Source organism: Triticum urartu, chromosome 2, assembly GCF_003073215.2.
Source record: "Triticum urartu cultivar G1812 chromosome 2, Tu2.1, whole genome shotgun sequence".
In the NCBI taxonomy this organism is placed as follows: domain Eukaryota; kingdom Viridiplantae; phylum Streptophyta; class Magnoliopsida; order Poales; family Poaceae; genus Triticum; species Triticum urartu.
In genome coordinates this window covers 31,824,430-31,845,914 of record NC_053023.1, presented here as the reverse complement: position 1 = coordinate 31,845,914, position 21,485 = coordinate 31,824,430, and the positions used below count along the sequence as shown (strand labels likewise).

At 47.1% G+C, this 21,485-nt stretch overlaps 1 protein-coding gene across 1 annotated transcript; it reads left to right on the top strand.

Annotated features, from left to right (window-relative positions):
* The first annotated feature begins 7,341 nt into the window (after nt 1-7,341).
* On the top strand, nt 7,342-13,120 carry LOC125535416. The gene is made up of 9 exons (XM_048698472.1): nt 7,342-7,674; nt 7,956-8,184; nt 8,575-8,700; nt 8,773-8,847; nt 9,263-9,388; nt 9,486-9,584; nt 9,680-9,826; nt 10,169-10,277; nt 12,130-13,120. Exons 1-9 carry the CDS (start codon nt 7,469-7,471, stop codon nt 12,855-12,857), a joined length of 1,845 nt encoding a protein of 614 aa, XP_048554429.1. The 5' UTR covers nt 7,342-7,468; the 3' UTR covers nt 12,858-13,120.
* Nucleotides 13,121-21,485: the final 8,365 nt, after the last annotated feature.

The window sequence follows — 21,485 nt, the reverse complement described above, 5'->3', positions numbered from 1 at the left end:
ATCATCATGGTTGTCGAAGCACTCGTCGTGACCGTCGAAGCATGCCGCGCAACATCATCGAAGCAACCGGGTTGCCGTCGTAGCATGGCCGCAGTTGTCGAAGAAACCGTCGCGGCCGCCGAAGCATGCCATCGCAACATCATTGAAGCAGTCGGGTTGCCATCGTAGCATCGCCGTGGCTGTCGAAGCACCCACCACGGGTCGTCGAAGCACGTCGTCGCAACATCTTTGAAGCGGCCGGGCCTTCGTCGCAGCACGCCGTAGCTTCGGAGCTGCCCTCAAACGAGACCCGCAACAATTGGACCATCCCTCACGACATCGTCGTAATGTCTTTGCAGCACGTCTACCACTCTACCCTCGTATGCAGCAGCCACTCCGCCGCCCGTGTCGATGACTTACTTTTTTCTTTTGAGGCAATGGATGACTTGCTGATACTTGAAGAGCATAGATCAGCTAGGGTCTGTGGAGTTGTGGAGTCGCTGCACATGATATTAACCAGCGCGTGGAGATGGACGTGTGCAAGCAACGCCTGTGACCAGCACCCGCGAACAAAATGAATTGAACAAGCTGTCTTGGGTGCATCGAACGGCGGACCTGACTGATCCTCATCCCGGTGACGGCCCATTTAACCCAACACTCATCTTTCAGCGCTTCCCGTTTTATTTTGTGACAAGCTACATCAAACTCTTTCAGGTGCCGTCGGAGAAGCATATATATGTTTTCAACAAGCAGGTATATTTTAAAACATTCAAACCATGTAGTAGTAGTAGTACCAAACCAAACCAAGACTGCACCAAACGTGGAAAGGAGAAAAATTCAACATGTTGCATCACGGGTGTTATTAATATAGCAATTCATCTTACGAGAACAAACAAATATGAGAGGCTAATTTTGCTAGAACTAAAATAGCAACTTCTTGGGACGCTACCTTACAAGAAAATCGTCTCCGCTAACCTATGCACCACCATTTCTCCGATTTCTTTCTTCAGTCGCCTCTGCAACTCTCGCGGCCCCCTCGGAAAGACAACACACACTCGTTCAAGTACCCGCGCATTGCAGAGCAGCAGCTTGGCCATACACCTCTGTGCCTCGTGGCCCTGGTAGTGCACAAGGTTGATCTCCCTCACCCGCTTCCGCAATCACGTGATCGACACATCCGGTACTACAAGTTCATCGCTGAGCTCGCGAGGGTGCACCCATACGTTGTCTTTACTTGGCTTCACGAAGAGAGATAAAATTTCAATGCGTGGAGCCTGCTCGAGTATCCTAGTCACCGCCTCGACGCTGCCTCGATGAAGGTATCCTGTCAGCTCAAGCTTCCCGAGGTTTGGAAACGAGGGGAATCCCAATCTCGAACCTTCTTGCCGCAGAAGTCGATGTGGCACGAAAAGATGTTGCACACGCCGTGGAGGGTCACTAGTGACTCTGCGGGCACCACACCCCTGTACTCGAACTCCCCAACCCCGACGCGTCGATGGTTATGCTGAGAAGGTAGTGGCAGCACCGTAGAGCGAGCCTACGAAGGCACTTGTCGAGGACGGTGATCGGGGAAGTCCCGCACTTCTCCAGCGTCAGGTCTAGGAGGCGCGGGCAGCAGGAGATGAGTCGCTGGATTCCGTACCCACGGCCACATTCGGTGATTCTGCTGAGGACCAACGTCTCGAGAAGAGGCAGGCGTACGATCTCTGGTGGATCCAGATCGCAGCTGCCGAGGCAAAGAGTCCGTAGGGATGCGCAGGAGAAGAGACTTGCTGGTAGCGTGTACGGATCAGCGTGCGCTTCATAGCAGCTGTAGCGCACGGGTCATCGATCGTCCGCCTCGCTGCCGGCGCCGCCCTGCTGGTCCGGCTCGCCCACGTGGTGCTCGCCCATGACGGTGAGCTGGAAACGAAGGTCGAGGTGGAGCTCCAGCCCGCTCCGGCGAAGCAGGTGGGACAGCCATTGGCTCACCATGGGCTCGTCCCAGTAGTTGTAGCAACCGAAGTGGACGCGGAAGACGCGCGGCGCGACATTGCGGTCGCCGGAGCAGCGGCGGCGGCAGAGGAGTGCCGCATTGATGTTGTCGAGCAATTCCCCGTTCCTGCTTCGCTGCTCCACGGACTCCAGGTGGAAGGTGTAGTCGTCGCTGAGGCTGCGGTAGTGGGTGTCATACTCGCCGAAGGAGATGGCGTCTACGTGCGCGAACTTGTGGCGCCAGCTTCTGGCGAGCGCGGGCGGCCTCCTTGGTGGGGAGGAACGAGAGGATGTGGCCGAGGACGCCGTCCGGGAGGTCGCTCAGCCGGTCTTTGCTGCCGCGGCGGCGCTGCGGGAAAGACATCCTGCGCGTAAGTACGTCGATCGCACTTTCGGCGGCCGTATAACGAACTTATGATCGGATCGAGCGATCAATCTCGTGGGGTTTACGGTTCCTTGATCCTAGGTCGGTTCCGATTAATTGGTACCTATATAGATGTTATAGAGAGAGAATACGCCCTTCCTTTCACCTTTTTTTACAACAATACGACTTTATTTGTAATATAAATCGTCTATTCATTTACATGCAGACGAGAAATAAAATCAGGGATTGACACGTCCCAAAGGCAAGAGGACCATTTGTTTTTCTTCTTATTTTTCCTTTCGGGAAGCAATCTATGTATTCATCTTTAATCATGACAGTACAATAAACATTAGAAAAAAATTGCATCCAGACCCGTAGACCATCTAGCGACGACAACAAGCACTGAAGCAAGCCGAAGACGCGTCGTCGTCATCGCCCCTTCCTCACCGGAGCCGGACAAAAGTTGTTATAGTAGACAGTCATGAAGTCGTCGTGGTAAGATCCTATAGGACCAACGCAACAGAACAACAACCAACGTCGATGAAGAGTAACGTAGAGCGATAGGATCCAATCTGAAAACACATGAACATAGATAAACAATAAACAGATCCGACCAAATCCGTCAAAGACAGATCCGTCGGAGACACACCTTCACATACTCACAGATGATGCAAGATGCACCACCAGAACTGGGGGTATGTGGGGAGAATCTTATTCCTTCTTCAGGTAGCCGCCGCCATTTCGCCTTCCTGAGTAGACACAAACCCTAACAAATCTCGAAGACACATCTAAAAACAGTGCCCTCCCACAGCAAGGGCCGGGATCCATCGCACTCCCTAAGGCCACGGGAGACGAGACGGACCGACTGCGGCACCGGCGAGAGGTAGAGAAACCCTAATGTTTTTGGAGAGGAGGTGACTACGTAGGTCACCCAAACTTGGCAGCCAACTAGCTAGATTAAGGACTGATATAAATGCCCGCATTTTGCTGGATCTTGCAAACAATATTCACTAAGTAAGAACTCAATTGGAAATTTAAATAGTCCTAAATTAAACAAGAATAGCGTTTTGGCTCCCGAGAGCACGCGCTCCAGCGTGAATAGTAAACACAAAAAATATAGTAGATGTTTTCAAAAAATTCTGAATTTTTTGTAGTTATTTGTGTTAGTGTCGCAAGAATTCTTGAAAATTTTCATACGAAACGAAGCAGAGGTGCTTCGCCGGTGAAAAAAACAAATTTAGGATAACATTTTGGGTAACATTTGGTGTTTTTATTTACTTATTTTTGCATAGGCCAAAGTGTTTAATCTTTTGCCTACAAATTTGTATGTACCATTTGGATGCGACAAAGAACGCATAGAATTTTTGTTGGATTTTTTGGCATTTCAAAAAATATCTCGAGATTGATTAACAAAGACGCACCAAAGTCATTCTAAAACAAAGACTCTGTGGGTCAGATCCAACACATCATGGCCGTCAAATTAAGTTAACCCATCGAGTACTCACATGTGACTTAACTATTGTCATGCAATTTTCTTTTGAGAAACGCAGTACCATTGAGACACTCACAATACAACTTTCTTCCGGTAACTAGAAATATTGCTCAGTATAAATTTTGATAATCTGTAAAACAATGTGAGAGTCAAGATGAAAATATCCGCTCAGTTCTTCATCTTTTCTGCTTTCGAGAAGGATTTAATACACTTATAATCAAGTTCTGCCGCTCCATCACCTCCTTTATCTAATTCCTAGGTCTCATGATTAACATGGATTCTATCTTGTAATCCCCAAGCCTATGCAATAGCATACTGCATAAAACCTCCTCTAGATGCAAAGTCTACATCTACCTTACACTTATCATCTAAACCTCCATAAAAAAAAAAGGAATACCAACCATGGTGGTAAAATTATGATGAGGACAATTATCAAGTAGAGTATACTACCTTCGATAGACTTTAATAATACTATCACCTGGCTTTTGTTTCAAATAACAGATAATGTGCCTCGCTCCATAAGATTTCTTTTCTGGATAAAAGTGGGTCCAAAATACAGTAGATATTTTTTTCCAAGTGTGAAAAGTACATGTGGTATCTGGTATGAGTTAATAGCCAAGTTTTTTTTTGCTTTGGTGGCCAAAATGTCTGACCAAAAAAGCTCGAGTTTCATCTCATCATAAGTAAAGCCATTTTAATTTAAATGTCTCGCATATCTTATCAAATGGCTACATATATGTTGATACAGATCTTTTATACCACCATCTGTCAATTGCCTGCAACATAGGCACTAGACTCAGATTAATTTCATAAGTTACTCCATTTGTCTCAGGCTTAAGGATGTGAAAATTTCCTGTATAGGTGGTCCCGAGAGCTTCAATGCAGTGAGTTGATACATATTTCAAGCTTAGTGGTTACGTAGAACCTGCAAAATTTTAGTACAGAGTATATAATAAACCAAAACTTGAAACAAAAACCAAAGATGCTTACTCCCCATGCCAGAAAAATAGCTTTATGTCTTAAAGAGTGCATAGTGTATAGTTGTACTTGTTTTGAAGTAACAGTGTAGAACCCATGTAGAGATGAGGAAAGAGTCTTTTGCCCCTTATAGAGGTCTATCGTAATCCACCTGTAAGTTATTTTAGATCTCAAGCAAAAGCGATGCCAAGGTGAAAATATTCCAATCATATGTGTGCGTGTGCGTGTGCGTGTGCGTGTGCGTGTGTGTGTGTGTGCGTGTGTGTGTGTGTGAAAGCAAGAATTAAAGAGAGCCCTCATGCAGCCGCCTCATGCCCCCAAAAAATACTAGGGTTCCTCTGCCTCCCGTCCGCGCCGCCGCCGATCCGTCTCATCTCCGGTGGCCTTAGAGTCATGGCGCCGCGGTGGATCCTGGCCCTTGCCGGCAAGAGGGCTCCGTTTTTAGATATTGGTTTGAGTTATCTTAGGGTTTGTGTCTTGTTCAGGAAGAAAAGACGACGACGGCTTCCTGAGAAGGAAATAAGGTTATCCCCGCCTAGTTCCCGTCCCAGTGGTGAGTCTAGCATTGTCGGTGTTCTAGTCATACTTCGTCTATGTGCGTATCTCTTTAGGTTGGATTCTTTCGATCTACACTACTCTTCAAGGCGGCAGTTGTTGTTCTGGTGTGCTGGTCCTGTGGGGCCTTAGCAAGCTGATTTCCCGACTATCTACTACAAAAGTTCTGCCCGGCTCCGGTTAGGGAGGGGCGATGACGGCGGTGCGCCTTCGGCTCGCTTCAGTGCTTATAGTCGTTGCTAGGTGGTCTAGAATCTAGATTTAATTAATTTATTTATGGTATACGTTGTACTGCCATGATTGAAGATAAATACATTGAAAGTTTTCTTGCAGAAAAAAAAGAAAGCAAGAATTGAAGTGCGCAAGAATAACGACTAAGAAGAAGAGAGTAATGGAAAAGATGAAAACTGCAGCAGGCTAAAGGCGTTCTCAGGTTGTTTGAATTCACCAATATTATTTATTATATTTAATCATGTCAAAACAGTTCCGATATATAATCCATGTTATATGTGTGCGGGTGGAGCCAATAATAAAATACGTGCATACTGCAACAACTTCGTATATCACCGTCCCTCCAATACCTATCTATGGAGTACAGCAAACAGTGATTAAGGGCAGCCCTATGTGGACGTAAAATAAAACACACATGTTACTTTTATTCACTTACCATTTATCCTCTAAGGAGAGATATCGTTGTTGTATCTCTAAGCCCGCATCACAAAGATAACAATATCCTTCAAGTCCCAATGGGCTAAATATTGTGCAGTCGATGTTCGCACGGTATCATGAAAAACATTAACATGATCATATAGCAAAGATCGTATATCTTATCGGTGTTCAACTCATGTAAATACTAGGATTCCCTTTTAACCCTCAAAAGGTTGTGATGACGTCCAATCAACATATTTCCACATCAAAATATTTGTTTTGCATTTGGTACTCAAAACCACTCGCTTCTTTGAGTATCATCGCAAAATCAAGCAAAAAGGGTGGTAAAGTGTTGAAAATCCTATGAATAATATTAAAAAAATGTTAAGCAAAATGTCACGCAAAATGCACTCATCAGACTCCTGGAAGGGCCACCTACAGGTGAAGACTCCTCTTGGAATACAAAACCACAATCTCTTAGGATTTGGAGATCAAACTACCCTACTTTTGTTATCTATTCCCCATCAAAGTGTTGGATCCATGAGACGTCTTGTGTTGACCTTTGTTTGCGATATATGTATGTTGGCTTGTGGATTTCCTCTTTTGTTCTCCTTCTGGTTCTTGATTCCCTTGTGTTTCCCCCATTTTCTTCGTGTTCATCCTCGAGCTCACCTCCGATTCATGATCAGGCCACACCCTTATAATTCACCCCATATCACAAGTTCCATCAGGCTTTGGGCTAATGAGAAGCGTGGGGTTCAACAAGTATTCATTGAGCGCGTTTAAGGCATATCGGGTCTCATTCGTCTATTTATTTAGATTTGTTGATGCTCTGGAGGGTCTTAAAGAAATGAAGTAATTTCTTGGCGGAGCGGGAAACCAGGGCATCCATCCTCTCAGCTAGGCGTTATACGTCTTTGATGGAGCTTGGGGGGACCCATTTCGAGATGGTGTGGATCCTCTTCGATCTCACATTGGGTACTCATCGGGGTTTTCTTTTTCAAAAGAAAGGTCTCATTTATACTCACATAAGTATAACACAAGAAGTTATATTGCACAGGCCTTCTTTTTGGAGCAATCCAAGAGACGACACACCAAGAAAATTTACAGGAAACCGCCCAAAAAGAAATTTTGCAAAACAGTCCCTCTAGGGCCATAAAGTGTACCCTTGCAAAAACCGCTCGCTTTCCGTGGCCGGCCGCATGCGCCTCACGTGCCACTCCTTGCGCGCAGACCCCGTCCATCTGTCACGTCACGTTTCCTGCCGCGGTAACGGCAAGGCCAGGTGGCGGGCCCGACCAGTCACCGCCGGGCCCACACGCCACGCCCACCTAGACACCTGCTCCCTGCCCCCAGCCTCCACTTGCGGAACACTCTGCTCTCCCAGCGCGCTGCCGGCCACCGGCCGATCCCTCCCACCTCGCCGTCCCTCGCGCCGCGGGCCGGTGGCCGGCGACGGCGAGCGAGCCCTGCCGCCAATGGCCACCCCCTCCGGCGCCGCGGCCTCCGGCTCGGGCCCTCGCCGCTCCGCGCGGGCGCGTGCGCGCCGCCAGCGGCCGGACGACGAGGCGCCGCCCGCCCCGGCCCCCGTCGCCCCTCCGCCCGACGCCGGCGGCCCCTCCTCCTCCCCTCCTTCGCGGAGAAAGCGCGGGGCTTCTCCCTCCCGCCGGTCCGTTCGCGCCAGGTTCGCCCCTGCTTACTCTGTCCTGCATGAACTGTGAGTTCGTCATGTGCTGAAATTCGTGACGTTGGTGCCATGGTCTATATGGGCTTGCGATTCCTAGCTAATTGGAGTAGATTGCTTAGTCTATTTGACAAGATTGCTTTCATATGGTTTGTTAATTATTATATCAACAAAATTATATTTGTTCTGTTAAACTGTGTTTCATGTTTTGTGGTACTCATTTGTCAGCAACTCTCTGTCTAATTTAGCATCCATGCCACTATTTGCTGCTTCTCCCACAGAGAGAAGGAAGACCCGGAGCCACCAGTGGCGGCCTTGGATGACGATGAAGCGAAGAATCAAATGGAGGAAGACGAGCTGAAGAAACAGGGGAAGGAGATTGTGGAGGCAGAGGGACCAGAGGAGGTTGAATTTGATGAAAATGCAGAGGCCTTGAAGGAGGCACCGTTCTGGCTCCCTGATGGTTGGATCATAAATGTTCGCCATGGTGATGGCGGCTCGATCTACCGGGTACTCCCCTACTCTGTTTGTATGCCGAACTTTATTTGCGTGATTCCGAATCTATTATCATGCTTCTATGCCGAGTCTATTATTGTGACCATGTTGATGTTGGGCTGAGATGCGGTACCTATCTTGTGTAAACTAGAGGGGACTCCCCTACCAAAATGCAGTTGAAAATTTTCTTTAAAATGGTACACTGGACTAAACAGAGTTATTAAAAAAGAAAAAGAAATTCCTTATGAATTAGCCAAGTACATGCCAAGAGCAAAAACGAAGCAACTGAGTGCAAAAAGCAGCTCCTCGCAGACATACATGCGCCTAAAGAGAAAGAGAACAAGAAGCAGAAGACAATAGAGGTCACAAATAAATGTTTGTCGCTTTCTCGTTGTTTTATTGCAGTATTACACTTCGCCAGTGTCAGAGTACACATTCTCGACGGAGATGGAGGCACTAGATTATTTGTTCTCAGAGATGGACGAGCGCATATTGGAGTCGGAGGCATGCGCTGAGGACAACGAGCTTCATGTGAGTGAGATTTTTCAATGTCATCATGTGTTGATTACGTTTGAGATGTGATTCCTTGAATGTTGCATACAGAAAATGCATTCATGGCTTCCGGACGGTTGGGTGGTTGAGGTCAGAGCTGGGACGATGCAGGACAAAATGTACAAGGTTGATTTCAACTTGCTTACACATACATTTGGCATATGCTAGTTTTTGGCTTGTCGTTTTCTCGAAAAAACTGGCAACTCAGATTTGTCCATATGTGCTGGGAGGTTAGTGCAGCTACACACATAAGAGATCAAAAAAGTATGACAGACTTGTTCAGGTGTATCTGAAAAGAACAATGTATTATTTCTAAGTTACTACTGTTCCGTGCTTGCTTCTAGAATGGCTCTATGTATTTTTTTTTCTTGTTTAATAGAATACATTGCCTGTATAGAGATAAAATATTTTAATTCCATTGGGTAGAGCTAGAGAGTGGGTGAACGTAATAAATAAACAATGTTAATTTGGTAGTCATATTTTGTAGCAGTGCCTCAAGAGAGTAGCCATCATTTTTACCATGACTGGATGTCTTTTGTAGTTTTACGTTCATCTGCCTACTGGAATGCGATTCTTCTCAAAAGAAGATGTATTGCGCTATGTGAATGAAGGGAAGATTTCTGAATGTGATGTGAAGGGGCTGTGTGACACCATCTCTGAAGATAATGTATGACTATTGCTGGAACTGTTCTCCTATTTGAACAACACAATATCTATAAAAAGTTGTAACTATTTTCAGAACTAAGCTTTGGACCTATTTGCAGATACTTGCACAGGTGGAATTCAATCCAGACGGGCTACCGAAAGGATGGGTGAAAGAATTGGTATTTAGAAAGTGCAACGATGGAATTAGAAAAGACCCGGTACATTACAACAGACCATCTTCCTATTCCTTTAAAATTCATTGATGGAATTGATTTCATTTTGTTATTTAATCATTGATTATTTGATTGTGCAGTACTATACTGATCCTGTCAGTCATCTTCTATTCCGAACACTGAAATCTGTAATAAGCTACCTTCAGACGGGAGAAATAAGTAGACATGCCTATCTTCCAAGAAGAAGTGTCACAGACATTTACTCTTTCGATGGGTGTGCAGATCTGGTAATTGTTATGAATAGAATTTTTGTCCATTACTAGGCCTATGAGCCATTATATTTAGCATTATGCAGGAAACCCCTAAAAACGGGGGAAAGTTCGCAGCTAATATATGTCATCCATGATAGGAAGGTTTTACTGCTTTGACTGACACGTCTATTTTTATATACCGGTAATTAATAATATTGACTATACAAGGTCCAAAAATTATATTGACCATACTGAGGCTTGTTTCTACTAAAATGATCCTGTGTCATTGCTATTGGATGTACATGCACCTTCATTGTAATTTAGAAGTGTTCAGATCTTCTTTGAGTTATACTTGACAGATGTTTTCTTAACTACCAGCCTCGAAAAATGCTGAAGCGATTGAAAGTACCAGGGAAGAAAAAACAAAAATCTGTGCAATCGTTGGTCTTCGAAAAGAAATTACCTGATGACCAGACGTCGAATCGCTGTAAGTTCCTGCAGTTACTGGTTACATGGTGTTCTCAGAGTATAGTTCCTACTGTTACTGGTCAGGTGATATTTTGATAGCTATATAAGGCACAGTTATACTACTTTTTGTTGAACTCTATTTTGATAGTTTGATTACTACTTTTTGTTACTGGTTACATACTTATTTTCTTATTGAGTAGTCCTCAAGTTACTGCATATGAAATGTTTGGTCTGATCTTTGTTGTATTGAATGTTAATTAACTTTTTATGACACTAGCCTACTATATGCCCCTGCTTATTTCTGACATTAATATGTTGTTGATATGCTATGGGGGATGAAATCAGCAAGCGAGGATTGTAGTATAACTGGACTTTATCTCTGGTAGTTCAGTCAAACGCTCAAACTCCTTATCTATTAATACTAATATGCAGAATACAACAAGAATATTGTACTGGTAATTTTATATTTCATAATGTTATTAGAGTAGTTGAGATATATTTTTATAGTACTCTTGCATGCCATGCACAATGGAGATTTCAGGAGTCAAGGAACATGCCCAGGTAATATATTCATAGAGTACATGAGATGCGTCAGGGAGTTGAATTTGTGCTTGGGAGGTGTTAAAAAGGTATAGGGCCTGGCTATAGTGACTCTAATTGGGTCAGTTGTGAAGATGATAGAAGATCAACGGCTATTATGTGTTTTTGGGAGGAAATTTGGTGTCATGGAGAAGCAGGAAACAGACAGTTGTGTTAGATCAACAACGGAAGCTTAGTATAGAGCTTTATCTCAAGGGTTTAGTGAGATGCTATGGGTGAAGAACCTATCGAGCGAGTTGAAACTTCTGAGGAAGTGACCCTTGAGAGTGTTGTGTGACAACCAGTTAGCTATAAAGCGTTGGCAATAACCCAGTTTAACGTGATAGGACAAACCATGTGAAAATTTATTGCTTCTTCACTAAAGAGAAACTTGATGATGGGATCATCAGCCTTACTCATGTCAGTTCTGGGCAGCAGGTTGCAGTTTGCTTGACAAAGCTACTAGTAGCAGAGGATTATATCTTGGCATATGGCAAGAGGGGTTGATTTTTTATTTTTTATTTTAGCAGAGCAAGAGTGGTTGATAGATATCTACCACCCATCTTGAGGGGAAGTCTTGAACCGGTATTGGGCCCGACCCATCTCCACTTCAACCCATAGGGCCCAGTCCATGTCACTGACCTAGATCAGGAGGTGCTGGTCGCTGTCTGAGTAGAGGCCCCGCCCAACACCTACACACGAAACTGGTCCGCTTGAACTGAAAATCCTGGTGGTTATTTGGTAGCTCCCGGCAAGGGTATTGACATTTTGTACTCTCTCCCATTTGGCGTTCTACTTGCTACTATAAATGCTGGAAACATTTGAATGAAATTGAAAAAGATCTGCACGTTGGTCAAAATCTGCACATCATGTCCATGTCCCAGGAATGAAAGTTAAACTCTGCATATCAAATTCTGTTGTTTAATATTAGAATCTTGTGAGAGATGTTTTGGTTTAAATTGTTGTAGAGAAGACATTGGAAGTACACAGGCTACAATGTTTACAATCTTTTGATATAGTATCTGGAGAATGTTCTACAGCAGTTCCTCTGCTTCATGTTCTGTTTGGCCTCAGTCTGTATAATAGTTACCTAATTTATGAACCTTTGTTGTACAGTTACTGAATCTTAAATTTGGACAACCAAAGTATATATGTCAAACCTGACAGCGGTCGATACAAGCAAACTTTTGAACCAATATGCACTTTATACATTACTTTGATTATAGCTCAATATGACGCGTTGTGTGTTTCCTCTTTATTGCGCCTAATGATTTTACCTTACCATGTTGCAGCTCATGGTGGCACCTCCGCTAGCATGAATCCTCGGTCTGACACAAAAGAAAAGAGGGTCAATACCGTACAAGCTAAAGGCAAAGAACCAATTAGTTCAGAGACTACCAAGCAAGGCAAAGAACCAATTAGTTCAGAGACTACCAAGCAAGGCAAAGAACCAATTAGTTCAAAGACTACGAAGCAAGGCAAAGAACCAATTAGTTCAGAGACTACCAAGCAAGGTAAAGAACCAATTAGTTCAAAGACTACCAAGCAAGGCAAAGAACCAATTAGTTCAGAGACTAACAATCAAGGCAAAGAACCAACTAGTTCAGAGACTACCAAGCGTCCAAGGGGCAGGCCGCGGAAAATACCAAAGCAGACGAATGAAACAACTTCAGATTGCGCAAAGAGTTCAGACAAGGAGACAACACATATCGAAATTGCTTCAGACAAGGAGCTGAAAAAGGAATCGGATACTGAAACTGGAGAGAACATGTCAAAGGAAGACGCCCCTGAGGATAATGAGATGGAGAAGCATGGTATGGCAACCCAAGAAGTGGACAACGAGAGCGACCTTGCAAGGACCCTTTCGTCACTGAGGAGGGGAAGCACGGATCCGGCGACTGACCCGGCAATGCGCGAGCGAGAAAATGGCGATCCGGCTGAAGCTAGTGCAAAGTCAACATCCTCCGCGGTCAAGAAATTTTACATGAGAAGAAATAGCAGCCAGAGCTTCAAAAAATAATGTAAAGCAGATGCAGATCACCTGTGACTTGATTGTTGAGAGGTAGTAGTACTGAGTTGTACTGTAGATGAACCAGATAATAAAAAGGTGCAAGAGATGCACGCCAGTTTGTGTGTACCTGAATAAACGTTGGTTTATGCAATGTGGCTTGACATTTGTGTTAAGTTATTTGGTGTGTACGTAGCAAATGGACGAAGATCATTGTACTGATGCAACACATGATGCCTCCTGTAAGCAATGAATATCATCGAGGTCAGACACTATATCTGTCATTATGAACTGTATATATATTTGCAGATCGATTTAGTTGAAGTTAAGCTGTTTTCGATGGAGCGGTCAGAAACTATATCTGTCATTATTTAAGTGTGTATATATATTTGCAGGTTGAGAAAACACACAGCGAATCCAATTTTGAATCAAATGCAAAAAAAAAAATTTGATACACAACAAAACATTATGATAATTTACTCCCATAAAACAGAACAAACGTGAAAAACATAGATCGAAAGGGATTTACTAAGCATATTTGCCTCTTTTTGGTGGTCTGGTTCTGACCCCCACGTCGCCCTCCTCTGCCGACACGGGGGGCGACTCCCAGCGACACCCACCGCCCTCCCTTCTCCTCCCTCGTCGCGCCGCCACCTGAGGCGCCGCCGGCAAAGCTCGGGCGGGCTTCAGTGATGGCAGTGGTGGGGCGTTTCCCCTAGGTCTCTTCTTCCCTCTCGTCTTAGGAGCATCTAGCGGCTGGAGGAGGGCCGCGGGAGCTTCGATCTGGACTTGCGGGCGCGGAGACCTAGGGGTGCGGGGCTCCGTGGCAGGCGCTGGCCGGGGGCTGGCGGCGCTTGGATGCTCCGGCGCGTGGCTAGATGATGCGGTGGAGGTTGATTCCTCTTCCCAGATCTGGTCGGGGCCTGGTCGCGGCCGGCGGCATCCCGGTCCGATGCGCATCGCACGCGGGGGCAGGACTCGGCGGCCAGCGAGGGCTGGATCCCGGGGCGGCGGCCCCGGGACGGCGGAGGATGTGTCGGCGGCTGTGGACTCACGATGGGCGATGCGGCAGTCGCGGTGTTGGACGATCCGTGCACAAGAAACTTGATGGAGGCCATTGAAATAGATCTGGGTGAAGACCTGCTCACGGCTGCTGCCGAGGCCGGCGATGACGGCACTATTCGGTGTCGTTCCCTTGTTGAAGGCATCGCTGTTGAGACGTTCCAGGCCACTATTTGCTACCTTCGGGGAAAACCCTAAATCAGTAGATCGGATGACGGCGGCATTATTGTGTCGTTTTCCTCTTGTGGCGTCACTCTTGGAGGTGTGCACGGGCTTGAGGGACCAGTGGACGGATTATTTGGTGGAGCAGTGCTTTATCCTACACATTAATGGCGGCGTATCTCGGTGGCGTGGCGCAGTGGAGACTCGGCGTCCGATGTGTGACGAGGGACTCGCGCAGGAGGGTGACGTTGTCTGGCGTCATGGTGGCGTCGATGGCAGAGAGGCCGGGCAAGGTGGATGCAGCAGTACAACACTGAAGATGGATTGGTGGCAGGTGGCCGCGGCGGCCTCATACCTGGCAGGCGTCCTGGTTGAGAAGTGCGCCGGACTGGTGGGTGCCTCATACCCGGCTAGCGTCCTGGTTGGAATCTCAGGTCTTAAATGTTACTCGCTCCGTCCCATAATATAAGAACGTTTTTGACACTAGTATAGTACCAAAAACGTTTTTATATTATGGGACGGAGGGAGTAGATTTGGCTGCGAGGTCTGTTTGGTATTAGGCCTAAACTATCAGCATCCCTTCATCAACTGAATAGGAGTAGCGACAGATGTTGCCTAGACGATGGCTTTAGTCTTACTGTTGTATCACTTTATAATGTCTTATGTGAATAATTAATAAAGTGGTTATATGCATCATCCAGATGCAGAGGTTGGGGATCCTCCTCCTTTTCTAAATTTTTTTTGCCTCTTTTTGGTTATGAACAGGATTGTGATTCGGCGTGAGTATGACCCGTCGCGTTGTGTGTATCAGCGTTACATTGAATTTGAATTTACTGACGGACATATATATGTTATCGTTGGATGGCATCCTTCTATATTCATGTCCGTAGACTGATTCCCTGTACGTGGAAGAAGAAAATTTATGGGTAGCTATTGAAGATGCGAGTGGTCGGCCATATACCAAATTAATCGGAACCGACCTAGGATCATAAGGAACCGCACTTTTTTTAACAGAAAGGAACCATACTTGTACGTAGATTCTCACGAGATCGATCTACAAACCCACGAGACCCGCGAGATATAGTATATGCTACCAACAAACCCCACCAAGGAGGCCGCCCGCGCCGCCGCGCTCGCCAGGAGCTGGCGCCACAAGTTCGCCCACGTCCACGCCATCTCCTTCGTGGAGCACGTCGCCCGCTATGGCCCAAGCGAGGACGACTACACCTTCTTCGTGGACTCCGTGGAGCGCCGGAGCAAGAACGGGCCGCTCCTCGACAACATCAACGCGGCGCTTCTCTGCGCCGGCGATCGCAACGCGGCGCCGCGTGCCTTCCGCGTCCAGCTCGGCTGCTACGACAACTGGGACAAGGCCATGGTGAGCCAGTGGCTCACCCACCTGCTGCGCCGGACCCCGCCGGAGCTCCACCTCGACCTCCGCCTCCAGATCACCGTCATCGGCGAGCATCAGGTTGGCGCCCGCGACAGGGCGGACCACGGCTGCACCGCGCACAGCCCCTACGATGCGGATCCGTTCATGCTGCCGGCAAGGCTCTTCTCTCCTGCGTCGCCCTACGGACGCTCTGCCTCGGCGGCTGCGCTCTGGATCCGCCGGAGGTCACCCGCTTGCCTCTCCTCGAGACGTTGCTCCTGAGCAGCATCAACGGCCGGGACTGCGGCGCAAGCATCCAGCGGCTCATCTCCTGCTGCCCGCGCCTCGTCGACCTCACGCCGGAGAGGTGCGGGTACACAACGCCCAATCTTGGCGGTAGTTACACCATCACCGTCCTCGACAAGCACCTCCGTAGACTCTCCCTACGGTGCTGCCACAATCTCGTAAAGGTGATCGTCGACGCGTCGGAGCTGGGGGAGTTCGAGTACAGGGGTGCCGTGCCGGCGGAGGCATTCCTAAGCCTGCAGGGCGCCCACAACATCTCCTCATGCCACATCCTCGGCTTCTGCGGCAATAGGGTTTACGGCGGAGATTCGCCCAGGTTGATCAGAATGTTCCTCGAGCAGTTCACGGGCACGAGGTATTTACATATAAGGCGTGTTTGGTTGCCTGGGCGGCTTTAGCCTGCATCACATGGGGGATCCTTGCTGAGCGTGGTCTGCTTGAATGGATGCAAGGATGGGGTGAGATGTATGTTTGGTTGACTGTGTGATATGGATGCACGAGAGATGCTATACACGACAGATGTTGTTTGGTAGACTGAACATGGGCTTAATTCTGCTAAGTCTTCTCTTCCAATTCCAATATTTCAGATGGATCTGGACCATTCCATGGACAAAGGGAACAAGTAAAACAAACTTGAACTGAAATCTGAACCAAAAACTCATAGTGTCGATTTTATTTATTAGGAGTTTCGCAAAGAAATCAAAATATTTGCACCTATCTGACACATTCCAATGAGATTTAGTAGATGGTCATGGAGGAGACCAACCAGGTGAAGAGCTCGAGGGCGATGAGATGGCCGTGGAGGAGATGGGCCGCCGGGAGGAGATGCCGGCGGCAGAGATTTGGCTGCAGCTGGATTTGGTGGCTCATGGCTCCCCTCTCCCCCATCCCGATTCTTCCTCTCGGTCGGTGGCGAGCGGCGGGCCAAGCTCTGGCGAGCTTGTCCGCGGTCATGGGTGCGCGCAGTGATGTCGGAGTGCGGCGGCGTCGAGGTGAGGTGTTCGAGGAACGCAGGCGTGGGTGCGCGGCGCGATGGAGGAGTCCGGCAGCGTCAAGGTGGAGATAGTTGAGGAGCGCCGGCGACATCGTCCTGCTGCTAGCGATGGCGAGGCGGAAGGGATGCGGCTGGATTGCGTCGTGGGGAAAGGACCTGCGGTTCCCTCAGCCTGCACGAAGGAAACACTCAAAACCTGCGTTCCCCTCAGCCTGGCTGGGAGGCCTCCTTTTACATCAACTGGGCCAGGCTGAGGAGGCCACACAGCCAACCAAACATGGGCAATTTTGCATCGCGGGTGCGAGCCAGGTGCAGCCCACCCAACCAAACATGCCCATAGTGTCTACACATCTCGGTTCAGACATGGGATTCACCTTGTTTTCGAGCCTCACGAACCTTGAGCTGACAGGATGCCTTCATCCAATAGATTGGATTTTCAAGTCCCGGGTGTCCCGACACCCCATTATCGAAGCCGTTCACGTCAGTTTCAGTACTTTTTGAGATCTGCACCATCGCCTGCAACTCTCCTGTGATTTGCAAAACCCAAACAGTAAGCCGCATATGCACTATTGATTTCAGATTCCTCTGACACAGCTGCATCTAGGGCTTCTAGCCATCTAGCCTATCACGGTGCTGTCACGTCGATCTACTCTGTCTTCTGCAACCTAGGACGGACACTGTTCTGGTCTGTAAAACAACTGTTTAATTAACATGCAGACGTAAATGACCTGCTATTGTCTAGTCCCAGCACGAATTTTTAAAAAACTGGACGCACTGGATAACAGGGTGTCCAAACACCCGGGTGCCATGGCACCTTTTCGTTCATCCAACCAGCGTCGAGGCGGTGACTAGGATACTGGAGCGGGTTCCAATCATTCAGATTTTGTCGCTGTTCATGCACCCTTATGAGATCAGGGATGAACTGTTTTGATCCCGTGCTTGCGTGATCGATTGAGGGAGATCAACCTGGTGCACTACCAGGGCCACGAGGCACAGAGGTGTATGGCCAAGCTGCTGCTTTCTAATGCAATCGTTCTTGAGCGACTATGTGTTGTCTTTCCAAGGGGACCACGTGAGTTGCAGATGAGATTGAAGAACGAAATCAAAGAATGGGTGGTGAACAGGTCAGCAGAGACGGTTTTCTTGTAAGGTTATGCTGCGTGGTTCTCATGGTGTTTTATTTATAGACATTTTTCCCCTCCACCCACTATGCAGAGGTGGCCGAGCTGTTGGCGTGTCGGAGCGCTCTAATCCTGGCTCAAGAACTACAAGTCCAGAAGGTGATCCTTGGAAGAGATTCTCAGGGGGCGGTGAGTAAGATCAAAAATGTGCAAAAGGATTTCTCAACTATGCGCAACTAGTTGAGGAGGTCAAAGATTTACTAAAATCTTTTCAGGAGTTTAGGGTTGCTTGGGTGCGATGTTCGGCAAATAAAGTCGCACATGTCTTAGCTAGGAAAGGTTGTATTAGATCTCTGTGTAAAACTTGGCTCCATGTATCTCCCGAGTGTGTCAACTCGGAGATTGCTACTGACGGAGTTATGAACTTTGAATAAAGTGACAATGATTTCCCCTCAAAAGAAGAAGGATAAAATAACAAGAAAAACAAAGAGAAAAGTCTAAAATAAACTTTGAATTCGTAATCACTGTCTAAATTAAACCCTGACATTCAAATATTTGAAATTGGCACCCTATACTTGCAAATCCCTGTCCATCCCAGCTGATTTGTGCTAAAGGTCCATTTGGCGCACCGGAAAAAGATGACCCCGAGCGGGATCATCACACACTACTCTCACTAACTGCATAGCCCCACATATTATACTCCTTTTCCTCTCTTTTTTGAGAAAAAAACATGCTTGTATTCATACTATCATTGACAGTACATAATCCACTCATAGACTAGAACAATGATAAGAGAGAAAAAGAAGCACCAACCTTGCAAAGAAAAGCAAACTCCCCAAGGCCATCACCGGTGAGAACCGGCCAACCTTGACCACACCACGCAACCTTTTTTTTTTGAGAAACACACCACGCAACCTTTTTTTTTTTGAGAAACATACCACGCAACCTTGACCATATCCACTAGCGAGCCGCTAGACCAGAGGCGGAGCACAAGAATTTTTTTTTTTGACGTGCAGCCACCACCAGAGGCTCGACGGCGTCTCCCACAACTCTACCCCTACTATTTACATACCAGACGCACAAATCCAAGGCCCCGACCCCGTTTTCCATCTCACTCCTGAAGATCGAACAAACCCTGCCCTGAGCCTCATCTCCTACTCCCTCTGCTCTACCAGATTCAACCCTTCCCGTGTAGTGGTCGCTCCCAAGATGCTCCTCTATGTATTTCCCTACCCCATGGGTGTCACCGATGTGCTCCTTCTCGAGCTAAATCTGTGGTAGGAACATTTGTTTGTGTACTCCCCAAAAAGGAACATGAAGAAGAGGAGCAGTCAGCGACCACAACAGGGTTGGATCTCGTGGAGGAAAGAGACAACGAGAGTAAGAGGGGGATGAATATGACACATGGGCTCCTATAGTCAGTGAGAGTAGTGTATGATCCCGCTCAGGGTCATCCTTTTCCTGGTGCGCCAAACGAGCATTTAGCATAAAACAACCGGGATTTGAAAGTACAGGGTGCCAATTTTAGTGAATTGAAGGTCAAGGTTTAATTTAGACTCTTATTACAAATTCAAGGTTTATTTTAGTTTTTTTTCGAAAACAAATGGCCCTAGAGCAGAAGCCAGACGAAGACCCACTGATCGATCTCTCACGATATATGCCCCAAAGCGGGGCCTTCAAGGATGTGCCGTGTAGAAAACAAAAAGTAAGAACTGTTGCAGACTTGCCCCACGGATTGTCACGCGTCGCAAAGTCACGATTCGTGCGGCGCATCTACTCCTGTGGCGTCGCGCAAAAAAGAAAAGGGCTGAGGAAATTTCAGGTAGGTAGTATCGTTTTAGGAGAGTTATAAGCCAGGTGAGGGCTAGCGTTTCCCATCAAATTTATCTATACACATTGTTTCTCGCAAGCAAATTCGGTGGCTGATGGTTTAGCTTAGCTAGACTGGACTTTCAGCTCTCGGGTATAGGGGCACCCTCATGAACAGTAAATTCAAAACAATATAAAAAAAGTCAAAAAATCTGAAACTTTGAGGGATGAAGTCTGATCAGACATTTAACGTTCATGCAAAGTTTTAGCATCAAAAAACATTTGTGGAGCCCTCACAAAAAAAAACAAAATCAGTGTTCAAAGTTATGTGTACTTTTGAGCAGTAATTTTGTTTTTTTCGATGAGGGCTCCTCGAGTGTTATTTCTGGCTGAAAATTTGCAAGAACATCAAATGTTTGATCATATTTGATCCCCCAAAATTTCAGATTTTTTTCGATTTTTTTCATATTGTTTTGAAGTTACTGTTCATGAGGGTGTCCCTGCACCCGGGAGCTGTCACACCTTTCCCTTAGCGAAGAGACTGGACTTTCAGCTCCCGGGTGCAGGGGCACCCTCATGAACAGTAAATTCAAAACGATATGAAAAAAAAGTCAAAAAAAATCTGAAACTTTGAGAGATGAAGTCTGATCAGACATTTAACGTTCATGCAAAGTTTTAGCATCAAAAAACATTTGTGGAGCCCTCACAAAAAAACAGACTAGATCATCCCGGAGCGCGGCAGAGACCTCCGTAGGCTTGCTATACGGTGCTGCCACACCTTGGTCAGTGTGACCGTCGACGCTTCGGAGCTGAGGGAGTTCGAGTACAGGGGTGCCGTGCCCGCGGAGTCGCTCGTGACCCTCCACGGTGCGCACAAGATCTCTTCGTGCCACATCGGCTTCTGCGGCAAGAAGGTTCGCAATGGGGATTTTTCCCGGTTCAGAATGTTTTTTGAAGGGAGACCAGCAATGCTGGGCTTTTTCATTATGATAGGTAGGGAGCAATATGTACATAGACCAAGACGGTCATAAGGATGAAAAGGAAGAGAAAATTAAAAGGAGAAGAAAAGAGGACAGCACAGGCGAAAATCTCTCAGCCTGGGTCCCCGAAGGGCGACAGCAGGCAGGATGCACCCCCCAGTCTCCACAATTTCAAATCTCCTCGAATCTCCCTCATTGTGGTTTCCACCATTGAGATTTTGTTGTTGAAGATTCTGTTGTTTCGCTCCAGCCATATCCTCCATGACACCAGGATCATCATTGATTTGATGCCTTTCTTTTATGCAGCCGTCGTCTTGTTGATGATAGAAATCCACATCTCCTTTGAGCTTTCAGGGTTTTGCCATCCAGTGATCTGCATCCAGACCAGTCCGCAGCCTTTTTCCAGATCATCTTGGCATGTGGGCATTCCCAGAGGATGTGCAGCGAGGTCTCCAAGTTCCGCAGACACAGAGGGAAAAAATAGTTGTTTGGCCAGCCTCGACGCTGTAGACGATCAGCACACCATATCCTATCTAACATGAGCAACCAAATGAAAAAGTTGCAGAGGGGGGGGGAGCCCATGCCCGCCAGAACATGTCTTTGAAAGGAGAGGCCACCCTGCCAGCAAATTGCAGCTTGTAAGCAGCCGCAACGGAGTAGATTCCAGATGTAGTTGTTTTCCAGGTGAGCGAGTCCGCAGCGCCGGTGATGAGGCTTGCCTCTGCATCTCGGACTAATCGCCAGAGGCAGCGGAATTGCTGAAGGAAAACGTCGGTGAACGGTGGTTTTCTTATGTCTTGGATCCATCTGTGTCCGTGCAGCGCCTCCCTAACG

Bases quoted from the DNA above. Each gene is read 5' to 3' on its own strand.
- LOC125535416 (XM_048698472.1), top strand. From the start codon at position 7,469: ATGGCCACCCCCTCCGGCGCCGCGGCCTCCGGCTCGGGCCCTCGCCGC. The intron at 8,848-9,262 runs GTTGATTTCAAC...TGTCTTTTGTAG, and splicing joins TGCAGGACAAAATGTACAAG to TTTTACGTTCATCTGCCTAC. The intron at 9,389-9,485 runs GTATGACTATTG...ACCTATTTGCAG, and splicing joins ACACCATCTCTGAAGATAAT to ATACTTGCACAGGTGGAATT.